Source organism: Gorilla gorilla, chromosome 5 (genome assembly GCF_029281585.2).
Source record: "Gorilla gorilla gorilla isolate KB3781 chromosome 5, NHGRI_mGorGor1-v2.1_pri, whole genome shotgun sequence".
NCBI classification, from domain to species: domain Eukaryota; kingdom Metazoa; phylum Chordata; class Mammalia; order Primates; family Hominidae; genus Gorilla; species Gorilla gorilla.
The window spans coordinates 64,506,015-64,518,244 of record NC_073229.2 but is presented as its reverse complement, the minus strand read 5'-3'; the positions used below and the strand labels follow the sequence as shown (position 1 = coordinate 64,518,244).

The following is a 12,230-nucleotide window of genomic DNA, read 5'->3' as shown; positions in this document are numbered from 1 at the left end:
GAGGTTGCATCTCTCCTTGAAGCCAGAAATCTATTTGTTTCACTCATGTTTTGAAATGTTGAATTAGTTGCTCCTTTAAAAATCAGTGGATATTACATACAAATGTAATTTTCCAGTTTTTCTTGGAAACAATCAGATGATCTAGTGACATGGAGTTGCCATTCCTACATGGAAGCAATTAACTGGAATAGAGTGGTAGTTGCCTTCTTTGGATGGTCCAGTTTGCACCATCCAAATAGAATAAGGACAGTTCACACCAGTCCTTATTCTATTGCATGAACCTGTTTGATTCATTTAAATTACCTGTCTGGCCCTTGTAGACTTTTGATTTTTAACTTCAGGTTTAGGGCAATCAAGTGTAACCTGTCTGTTATACCTTCACCTTCATCTAATGCAGGAATCTATATTCCAGTATCCCTGCTGGTAGTCCCCAGACCTGTACTTTAACTGCTCCTCTGATAAAGAAGATAATGCTAATTGTTGAAAAGCTACTGTTGATGGAGCTGTACAGTCTGGGCCTACATAGAACATGTTTAGGAACTTTGCACAGGACTGTGGCTGTCACATGCAACCTGGGTTTTCCACATTAAAAGTAAACATTCCTCTTTCCTTCAACAGCTCCTCATGTGACTTGCTGCCTTGTTCCCTCATCATTCTGGTTATTTTTGGGTTACTGTCCCTTGTCCTGAACGTTTATTTGTTAAAATCCTTAAATCCCCACCAATTCAATAAGATGTGGTCTAACTGGTGCAGAATGCAGTGGGAGGGTGGCCTCCCTTTCTCTATGATGTCATACTTTTGTCATGCAACTGAAGATGTCTTTAGATTTTTCCTGGCCAATGCATTGTGTTTTTAAATTTGCTTTCAGGGCTTATTTTCCAGTTAGATTGTTCCTGAGAGTTTACAGGAGAACTGTTCAATGTACAGCTTGAGAGCAATGGTTTTCAGCTGAGGATGATTTCTGCCCCCACTCCAGGGGACATCTGGCAATGTCTGGAGACGTAATATTTAGTTGCCACAACTGGGGTGTGCTATTGGCATCTAGTGCGTAGAGGCCAGGGATGCTGCTAAACACCCTGCAATGCACAGGACAGCCCCCACAACCAAGACTTATCAGCCCCTAGTGTCAGCAGTGCTGAGCTTAAGAATTCCTACTTTAGGGTCAGGGTCTAGGTTCAGATCCTGGCTTAGCTACTTCCTATCCTTGTGAACTTGGGCACGTTATTTAACCTCTTTGTCTTCATTATCTCAACTGTATGTCAAAGAACTCTGAGGACTAAATGAGTTCATTTATATGAAATGCTTAGAAGGGTAACTGTATGTACAAACACTATCTTATTTTTCTACCATATTTTATTCATTTTGGTGTGTACATATGACATCAGATAAGTGGGTGGGTAAAGTTTGAGGGATAGCACTTCATTTCTAATCTTGCCTATGGGATGGGCACTAGTGCATTTGGATGTTTTAGGGAGCTAACAGCTTTTCTCAGAAATGCCTTCTCTCTATGGCCCCCATTATCATTTTTCCGGCTTCTTTTAGTATTTTCCTCCATATTGGGGCATATATGTCAGTTTAATACTGCATCCTCCTGGAGAATATGGACACTGAGTTCCTTTAGCGGGAGAGCATCTGTGCCTGTTGCTTGTACATCCCATTTGCGGTGTGCCCCAGGCTCCTCCACACCCCAGTCACCGTGGCTTGCACCTGCACAACAGATTCCTGGGGCTGTGTAGCAATTGGTAGACTTTGGATAATAATAATAGCATTTCTCCAAGGGCTCACATCCCCATAAGAACCCCATTATCAGGGTTCCCCTTTGACAGATGAGGAGAGAAAAGCAGAAAGTAGGTAAGAACTTAACTGAAGTCACCAAACTAGTAAGTAGCAGATTCAAGATTCAAACCTTGGCAGCCAGAAACTGGAGCTAAATTTCTAAACCACTTTATTATTCTGATACAGGTAAGTTTTCTCAAGAAGTATACCCATGACCTTAACCTAACCATCATGAAGCCATTTATGCATACAACACTCAACAGATCCAGTTACTCTTACTCTTGCTATTGTGAGTAATATAGCTGGGGGACTGAGTCTGAGAGTAAGATCAGGAACTTACAGTATAGCAGCAAGCTGCCCATTGATCTTAGACAACTTTTACCTTTTATGACCTTTAAGCCATATAGAACACCAAACATTTGGACATTTGCACATGGGATGCAGATTAATTCCCATTTCCAAAATTGTGAGTAGAATCTACTAATTATACGTTACTTGCAGGTTTTGCATCTCAGGCATCTGCCTCCCTAGAATGAAATAAATATTTCTTCCTTATTAAACAAGGATAGAGTTGCCCCAGCATTTTCTTAGACCAGGGTTTCTCAACCTCAGCATTATTGACATTTTGAGATTCCTCTATGTTGTAGGGCTGTCCTGTGCACTACAGGATGCTTAACAGCATCCCTGACTGCTACTCACTAGATGCCAGTAGCAGCCCCCTCCTGGTTGTGGCAACCAAAAATATCTCCAGACATTAATAAGTGTCTTTTTGGGGGGCAAAAATGCCTTAGTTGAGAGACACTGCTGTAGAGTGATGTTCTAGCTGCATTCTCCAGCCTTCATCCTATTGTAAAATATCCAAAGAAGATTTTATCTTCTTCAGCAATCATTTGGTCTGGTAATGGGTCAGTTTTGAGGTATTTAAGCCACTTTCTTTGACTTTAGTTGAAACTGAATTGGGCTATTATTTGCTTTTTGTCTCATTCAGTTACTTTATATGCTCCATATTAGTTTTCTATTGCTGCTGTAAAAATTTTCTACAAATTTAGTCACTTAAAGCAACACAATTTATTATCTCATGGTTCTGAAAGTCAGAAGTCTGACATGGCCGTACTAGGCTAAAATAACAGGTTCAGTGAACCTTCAGAGGTCAGCTAGTCTGTGTTGCTTTCCTGAGGCTCTAGAGAGAATCTGTCTCCTTACCTTTCCAAGATTCTAGAGGCCATCCACATGTTATAGCTCATGCCCGCTTCCTTCATTTTCAAAGCCAGCCATGGTGGGTTGAGTTCTCACATCACATCATTCAGACCTCTTCTTCTGCCATCCTCTTATACTTTTAAGGACTCTTGTGATTACATTGGGTCAGATAACCCATGATAATCTCCCTATTTTAAGGTCAACTGATTAACATTAATTCCATTTGCATCTCAATTCTTTTTTGCCATGGAACATAACATATTCACATGTTCTGGAGTTTAGAATATGGACATTTGGGTGGGAGTGCATTATTCAACCTGCCACATGCCCCCATTCCAAAGGTCAATCAGGAAGAATTTGGAAAGAGAGTACTGATACTTAACAAATGAGCATTTTCTTTTCTGACTCTTTACTAATAACACAAGAGCTAAGGCCCACCTGCCCTAATCTCTTGCCAGGACTGGGTTTTACTTGGATGGTTTATCTGTCAGCTTTTCACAGAGATTTCAAACTCAAGATTGGACATTTTATCTATTGTTTTGGTTTGTCTTTTGTTTCGAAAAGGGAAATGATGCCTGATGAGAATTTAACAGTGACAAATAGGGGAAATCGGGATTTGTGGCAGTTATGGTTGTGTATGGAGACTACAACTGAGATCTGAAGAACAGGTAGGGAACTGTGGTTTCAGTGGGAGAAATGAAGTCTGCAGGAGAGAGGCAGAAAGGTAGAATCCATTTAAATGGAATGTATTATCTGAGTGCTCATTGAAAGTCTTCTTGATTGCCAGGATGATATTTTATCTAGTGGTCAAGGGGCCAAATTGAAGATAGTTATTATTTTCAGGCCTTACTATTTGAAGAAAATCATTGATTTTTAAAGTGAACACTCCCATTGATTTAGAATGTTGGTGGCTCATGCCTGTAATCCCAGCACTTTGAGAGGTAGAGGTGAGCGGATCACATGAGGTCAGGAGTTCATAAGCAGCCTGGCCAACATGGAGAAACCTTGTCTCTACTAAAAATACAAAAATTAGCCAGGCATTATGGTGGGTGCCTGTAATCCCAGCTACTCAGAAGGCTGAGGCAGGAGAATCACTTGAACCTGGAAGGCGGAGGTTGCAGTGAGCTGAGGTGGTGCTATTGCATTCCTAGGTGACAGAGTGAGACTCCATCTCCAAAAAAAAAAAGCTTGTGTTTTTGTATTGACCAGTGATTGGGGTTATGGTAATAGATTTTCATACAATGTGATGATGAAGACGGCTGTATCAAGGGTTTTAGTGTAGTCCCGTTGGATTCTCTAGTTCTAAGAGAATGTCTAAAGTTACCACTAAGTTTTTCAGGGTCCTAGTTCTTAAATATAAATACATTTCTAGCTAACTCATATCCCATGGTTGAGAAAAAGGCACTTATCTGTGTAAAGAGAACTTTAAAAGTTAAAAGACTTCTTATGAATTATTCCTGTGTGTTCATATTCAGAAGCCTCTGTGGTCATTGTGATTATTACATGTTAATATGGTTCCTGGCTCATAACTCCCGTTGCCCTTGCTACAGTCTTTGGTTATAATATTGGAGTGCTTTAGACCTCAGGAGCAGGTCTCAGAAAGCAGAATCTTTCTCTCTGACCTTTTCCTGCCTTCCTTTCACCTGCCCAAGGCAGGACTCTAATCTGATTGTAGGTTATAAGACCCTTATTCAGGGAACGGTCCTCTTACCCTGGAAGAAGGAATGCTGCACAGACAGACCAAGAAGAATCTGAACAGACAGGGCTTGCTGGGTTGCCCCTCTGAGCCTATTAGCATTAGAGCTTACCCTTATTGTCCAGTCATATTTCTACACAGCTGTTCATACTTTGTTGAACCTATGCATAAAAATAGACAGTTTCCCCTGTATCTTTGGGTCTTCATTCTGAAGGCTCCTTGTGAATACACATATAAATAATCTGCCTTTTACAAGTTGATTTTTCAGTGACCCTTCAGAGGTCCAAGGGGAATGCCACCCGTGGCCCCCTTGGCCCCTTCAGTGTGCATGTATTCGAGCCTAGAAATGCCTCTGGAAAAAAATCTGTTAGCAAGTCATTATTTGCGAAGAGATAACTCAATTTACCTTTTTCTGTTATGTTTGGATTTTTGAAATCATGTATTAACTTTATAATATAATTAAATATAATACTGAAATAAGATCAAATAAAATCAACCAAAATTATAAATAATCTTAAAGAGTTGCACATATATACCTTTTTTTTCTGATCGAAAGAAAGATGTTGAATAAGGAAATACAGTCCCTCTGCAAGTAGTTTAAGAAGTTTTGGCCGGACACGGTGGCTCATGACTGTAATCCCAGCACTTTGGGAGGCCAAGGCGGGCAGATCATGAGGTCAGGAGATCAAGACCATCCTGGCCAACATGGTGAAACCCCATCTCTACTAAACATACAAAAATTAGCCGGGCATGCAGGTGGGCACCTATAGTCCCAGCTACTCGAGAGGCTGAGGCAGGAGAATTGCTTGAACCCAGGAGGCAGAGGTTGCAGTGAGCCGAGATCACACTACTGCATTCCAGCCTGGATGACAGAGTAAGACTCTGTCAAAAAAAAAAAAAAAAATTTAGAGCTCCAGCAACACATTTACTAGCTGCCTATCTGGGTCTTTCTAGCCTGTACAATAGGAGCTGCCCTTACACGAAAGCCCCATCTCTTTGAAATCTTTCTGTCTACATTCCTGTTGCTCTCAGAACTTGCACCATATCATCTAAGAATTATAAAATGCCCCTGTAATTTGCTTTCTTCCTGTATTATATTATTAATATATGCTAGTCTTGTCTCTGAAACACAATTGTAAACTCTCTGAGAGTAGGGATTGTGTCAAAATCTCTGGTACTTACCACAGTTGTTGCCATAGGAGAGGGCATATAGTATTTGCTTAAGAAATACCCTTTGATTGAATGACTGCAGATCTGACAATCAGGATAGGCCATGCTGTGCTCCATTAAGGCAATAACAGCTTCACCTGGAAATTCCAGTGGCTTAACACAGCAAAGGTTTATTTCCCATTTGTGAAAGGTCATTTGAATTGGCAGGGGCTCTTCTCTGTTCAGTGACTAGGTATCCAGGCGTCTTTCACTTCAAGACTGCACTACATCAGCACATGATTTCTAAGTTTGCTGTGTCAGGGAAAGGAAGGCATGAAGGAGATACAGTGACTCTGTTGCAGACGACTTCTGTTCAAATTTTTGTTTCTCAGGAATTAGCCCCATGGGCCCAGCCCAACCACAGGGGCGGCTAAGAAATGTAGGGAAGCACATAGATGTTCAGGAGCACTCATTGTCTGTGCCACACATCTATATTACATCTTCCCGCAAAATAGCTATACTAACGAGTGCTTCATTAGTGTCAGTGGGACACTGGATCATTAAACTTGGCTCGGTTTGTATTAGTAACCAGATGTGCTAGATTTATTCACTCAGCAGGCATTTACTGAGTGCCTCTGCATACCAGGCACTATTCTAGGTCTTGGGAATACAGCAGGGGGAAAAACCATCAAAAATCCTTACACTCACAGAACTAAGTTTTTAGTGGAAGGTGATAAACAACTAACAAATAACATACAAGGTACATTAGTTGGTGATAAATATTGGAGAAAAATAAAGTAGGGAGGGAAATAGGGAATGTATTGGTGTGAAGAAGGAGGTTAGATTGCAATTTTAAATAGATTGAACCGGGAAAGTGTCACCAAGAAAGTATCACTGGAGCAAAAACCCGGAGGTGAGAGGACCAGTCATTTGGGTGTCAGAGCAAAGAGCATTCCCATAAAAGGGAACACATTCAAAGCCCTCAAGGTGGGGATGGAAGGTGGGTGTGGAGTACTTGGCATGGCAAGGAAGCAACTGTGATTGCAGCAGGTGTCCAAGAGGGGATAGTGGAAGGATTGGGAGTGTGTTGAGTAAAGGTTATGTAGATCCTTATAAGCTAGTTTGGGTGAATGGCTTCTCCCCCGTAACATATGACACCATTGGGGGTTTTGTGCAGAAGGGTGACACAATCACTCTGGCTTCTGTGTTGGGGATAGGTTTTAGGGTCAAGGGCAAAAGCAGGGAGACTCGTTAGAGGTGATGGCAAATTTTAGGTAAGAGATGATGGTGGCTTGGACCTTTTCTATCCCCCACAAAAGTTGAAGGGCCAAATTTTAGGGGGGAAAATGGATGCACAAATGCAAGATAGTTTTTGCTAATAAGATGTTAGCATACAGACTAATTATAATTTATTATTACCACACATCTCATATTCTGTTGTTTCATTTACTGATTCAACAAGCATCTATGCAATACTACTTCTTCCAGGCCCTGTATTAGGCACTGAGACAACAAATAAGACCTGACTTCTGCTTTTTGGAAACTTATATCATAGTAGGATTATAGAAATTACCAAGAATATAACATCATATTAACACCCAAAACAACCACAGCAGCAGAAATATAGTCACTATATAATTAAATGATGGAAATAGCCAAAATTTATGAATTATTTACTATGTGCTAGACATACCTATGGATATTATTATGATGATGACAGATGGTTGTTATATTTGTTATATTTTGTTGGCTATTTTTATAGCTGACCATACTGTTATAAAGTTAGAAAACTAGTGACCAAAAACTTAATCTAACTGTCTGAAAGTATTATTTCTGTGCTGTACAATCCAATGTAATCCTTAGTAATGTAGGTAATGGTAATCCTACATTACCAAGGATTTTACCATTGTAGTACCAATCTAAAACCCAGCACAGAAAATACATGTTTCATTTTTTCCAAGTGTTACTAGTACCTCAGCCTTTCTTGATTTGTCAGCTTATTTAAGGCCTCTTCATTGCATACTTCTTTTTTCTTTTAATCATCTGCTTCGAAGGAGACTAAGCTGAAACTGCTGCTCAGCTCCCAAGATGGTGCCACCCAAATTGCATGTGCTTTTCTGCCTCTGCGGCTGCCTGGCTGTGGTTTATCCTTTTGACTGGCAATACATAAATCCTGTTGCCCATATGAAATCATCAGGTAAGAGGTGTATTTGTTCAAGGTCTTGAGCAACTGATCTGTCGCCATACTTCAAGTGGGCCCCAAGAAGTTGCACATCTGCACATCTGAACAAGTCCTATTTAAAGGCTTATGGAGATCCTGTATTCTCCTGGAGTAGGGGAGAGGTTCTCACTTTTTCCTCATTTCAACTAAAATTGAAGAAGCACTTGTGTTCTTCAGTATCAGGACTGCAGGACAGAACCAGGATGGCACATTTTAAGATATACTGGACGCTCAGCTTGCAATCACCACGGAGAACCTCCTTAATGCCACCCCTTCTCTCTCTGACTGCCCTAATGCATGCCCACACAAGCATAGTAATGCAACTGGCCTGGAGTCCACTCCAAGACAGCCTCAAAACCTGCTTCCATGAGGTGGAGAAGAAGCAGGTGTCTTGTTCAACAGGCATAGTCCTGGCTAATAGTGGAAAGTCATGTGAGATAACCATTTCAGGTCTTGGGATCCAAAAGGAAACAATCTTTCCTACCTGATAATAGAGAGAGGTAGGGACAAGTAAGTGCTAGGGAGTTCCAGATGAGAATGGATGTGATCACTCATTCTTTCTTGCCTTGTGGTAAGTGGGGAAAGAAAGAGGTGGAAGGCATAGACTAACCCAGGAGTGGCCAAAACGGGACAGCCATCTTTAGATGGCTACATTTAATGTCACTAAGAGAGACCTTAATTGGAAAAAGATTGTTTCTGGAGCTTTGCAAATTCCTGCTCATCCCAGAGGGTTGTGATGCATAAACTTCTCTTTCCAGTCTCCTATGGAGAGCAGTGTAGGTGGCTTCTGAATGGTGTCATACTGACTATACCTACAGAGCTGTGCACCTGGATAGTTGTGGGTCACTCTGGATCTAATTGTTCAAGCTTGATGGGTGACTCCTTACGATAGCATTTGCAAAAGAGCTTTCATAGTTCAGTACCTTAAATTTTGCCCTACTACATAAGCAGGAAAATGAATGCATTAGGAGAGGTTTTATATCTTATATCTACATTTGCATAGGAAATAGAATAATATCTCACAGGTCCATTTATCCTATAAAGCATCAGGAAGTTAAGTCATCAAGGATACACTGGTGACTAAGACAATAAATGTATAGTCAAATTCAAGGGTCCTGCATCCTAGATGACATTAAGTTCATTTTTCCTACTACCTTTTTCATGGATTGAGAACAGGTAATGTCTTAGATGGTGGGAAAATCATCATTCGGGAAACATTTATATCCTTCACTTTTAATTGGTACAGGGTAAAAATTTAAACATATTTTTAAAATCCCTTTGTCTTTAAAAATCATTGGAAGGCTGTCGCTGGACTGACAGAAACTTGAGGACAGGGACGTTGCTTTATCTTTATAGTCCCAGCATTGAGCCCAATGCAATGCCCATTCTAAATGTTCAAAAATGAATGCAGGCCGGCATGGTGGCTCGTGCCTGTAATCCCAGCACTTTGGGAGGCCGAGGTGGGTGGATCACTTGAGGTCAGGAGTTCGAGACCAGCCTGGCCAACATGGTGAAACCCCCGTCTATATTAAAAAAAAATACATAAAATTAGCTGGGTGTGGTGGTGCACACCTGTAGTCCTAGCTACTTGGGAGACTGAGGCAGGAGAATTGCTTGAACCCAGGAGAAGGAGGTTGCAGTAAGCTGAGATTGCACCACTGCACTCCAGCCTGGGCTACAGAGCAAGACTCTGTCTCAAAACAAACAAAAAAAGAATGCATATATATTGGTTTAAAGTATTAGAAACAGTTTATTAAATAAGATTAAAATAATAGGTGATTCTTTATAATTTCTTACTAAATGAATACACAGAAAATATGGCTATGCAGGTTAAAAGGTTTGTAGGAATGGGCTAGAGATATCCTCTTTGCTAATGGAGGACATAAAGCCATATAAGAGTGTAATTGTCCTAGCATGTAGACAGTTCATCTCCAAACCCAAGACTGAACATCAGGAATATTTGACAAATGAACACCACCAAAAATATGTAATAAAATTAATAGCATGCCATAGGTTCCAATCCTCCTATTAAAATAAAGTTGAAGAAAACTAAGAAGAGACATTTATAAATTCTGAACCACAAAACTGTGTGAGTGGTCATTTGACCTGATGAGTCTCCTCCTTCCACTTCCTTAATGATGACTCCTGACAGATGGTTAGAGAATGGGAAATCCAGGCCCATAACCGGGTCAGCTGTAGGCTATGGAGCCTGTTCCACAGCCATCCCCAGGCACCCTGGCACTGGTGCATAGGACCCCATAGACCTATACCAAAACCTGGATCAGCCTGATGATTCCTGAGGTCTTCTCAGAGGTCAGGTGTCCTGGAACAGGCAGACCTCACCTTGACCTGAATGCTCCTGAATGCTGAGTGAGGAAACTTCCCAGGGAGAACAGGTGTTGGACAACCAGGGCACTCCTAACTTATTGGAAAATGTTCCCCAGTCCTTTGGAATTGAGATCTCACAAGCGGAGGCTTGTGTTGGGTGAAACCCTCCCATGCCTCCAGAACTGAGCCTCCAATTCTAGAGGTAGTGTCTCCAACAGCAGCTGTGGCTCTGGGGCTCCTTAGCGAGTTGTGTGAGCCAGAGGTCTCCCTGCAGCAAGCCCTGCACAGGCACACCATGCCTGCCTAGGGGTGGGGTTGCAGTAGCACCAGGCTGCTTACCACAGAAGAAGAAGTAGGTGTCCCTACCTTAAGGTCCTCCTCCTTGGGACTTCACATCTCCCTGTTACACCAGAAGCATGGCTCAGTAGATACTCTTTTAATGGAAGAAGAAGAGCCTTTTGTAATTCAAAATAGACCCTGAAAGTTCACCTTGCAGGTAAAGTTTAAAAAAAAAGTTTCTGGGGTTTGAATCTACCTGGGGAGAGGTTAGACCTGCTAAAACTTCCCTAAGGACTCAGCACAGATTTACCTAGCAAGAGTAAATGGACTCTGGGGAAGGAGTAAACAGCATTATTTGTCTACCCCTTATGTGTCATGTTTTGTACTAAGAACTTGACCTACATTCTCACCTCATCTTTACAACTGTACTGTGGGCTGGTCAAGTGCTTTTATGTCATTTTACGAATGTGGATCAGAGAGGGGAGCAACTAGGCCAGAGGATTATAGCTTGTAAGAGGTACATCTGAAATCTGAAATAGAACCATGTGCCTCCAATTCACAGGGTTTGTTCATCTCCATCCCCTCTCCCCTTGCCTTTCTTGAAACTACCTCCTACCATTTGACCATGGATTGCTGACCTGTATGTCAGGCAGGTGGTCTGGAACTTCAGCCCAGTGTCTCTTAAACTTTAATGGGCACTCCTTTTCTGATTCAGTGGAATTATGGTGAAGTCCAGGAGCCTGCATTTCCAAGCTCCAGGTGGTGCCAATGATGCTGGTCCATGGATCAGCTTTGAGTAGCTGAGCCTTATGTATTGAAAGGCTTCATCATGGGCAGGTGTTTCACACATGAGTCACCAGTGTGGAGGCTGTAAATTGGTTTCTTCCCATGACTCAAAACTTTTCTGGGCAATGTTCCATGGTATTGATGCAGATGCTTTATCTAACATAGCTCTTGATAGCTGGCTAGCAGAGAGTAGTCAACTCCCACCATCCAATGGAAGGAATGGGTGGACAAGCTGAATATGTCAAGAAAAGTGAGAGTCTGAATACACTGATATTTGGATTCAACATCTTGTAATTAAATATGGATTTGATTGAGGTTTAGAAAGGAGAACAGATGAAGCTGCTGGTGTGTGGAAGATTGCACCAGAGAGAGAGAAGTAGTTTTAGGAGTGGATGAGTAAAATACTGCATGTGATAAAGGGTTTAAAGGAAAACAAGAGAGACCAGTGGCCATTCAAGTTAACTGAGCTTATTTTCACAAGTATTTGTTGATCATTGGCTATGTGCCAGACACTGTGTTAAGATAAGAGGATGCAAAGACATGGATATGGCTCTGAAGAAAGAGCCTAGTGTAGCATGCAGACACATAATTTTAATATGTGACAGGAAGAATGATTACATGTGTGTATACACACATGCACATAGAATCTATGTGATATAGAGGATGAAATGATTAAGTCTGTCTGGGAAATCAGGGAAGGCTTCAGAGAAGACAGGACATCTGACCAAGGTATTAAAGTTTGAATGGGAGTTTGCTAAGGGGATTTAAGCATAGGCAGTAGCATTTACAAAGGTGCAG

At 41.4% G+C, this 12,230-nt stretch overlaps 1 protein-coding gene across 5 annotated transcripts in view; it reads left to right on the top strand.

Annotated features, from left to right (window-relative positions):
- The window catches only part of PLA2G7 (phospholipase A2 group VII), a 65,222-nt gene that overhangs the window by 5,003 nt on the left and 47,989 nt on the right, over positions 1-12,230 (top strand). For 4 of the 5 annotated variants that reach the window (XM_055391805.1, XM_063707646.1, XM_055391804.1 and 1 more), the window contains exon 2: positions 7,873-8,015. The exons of the other annotated variant lie outside the window; for it this stretch is intronic. In XM_055391805.1, the coding sequence (XP_055247780.1) occupies positions 7,907-8,015 (109 nt within the window). In that variant the 5' untranslated portion in view covers positions 7,873-7,906. The remainder of the gene's footprint in view (positions 1-7,872; positions 8,016-12,230) is intronic. 5 annotated transcript variants of the gene reach the window in all.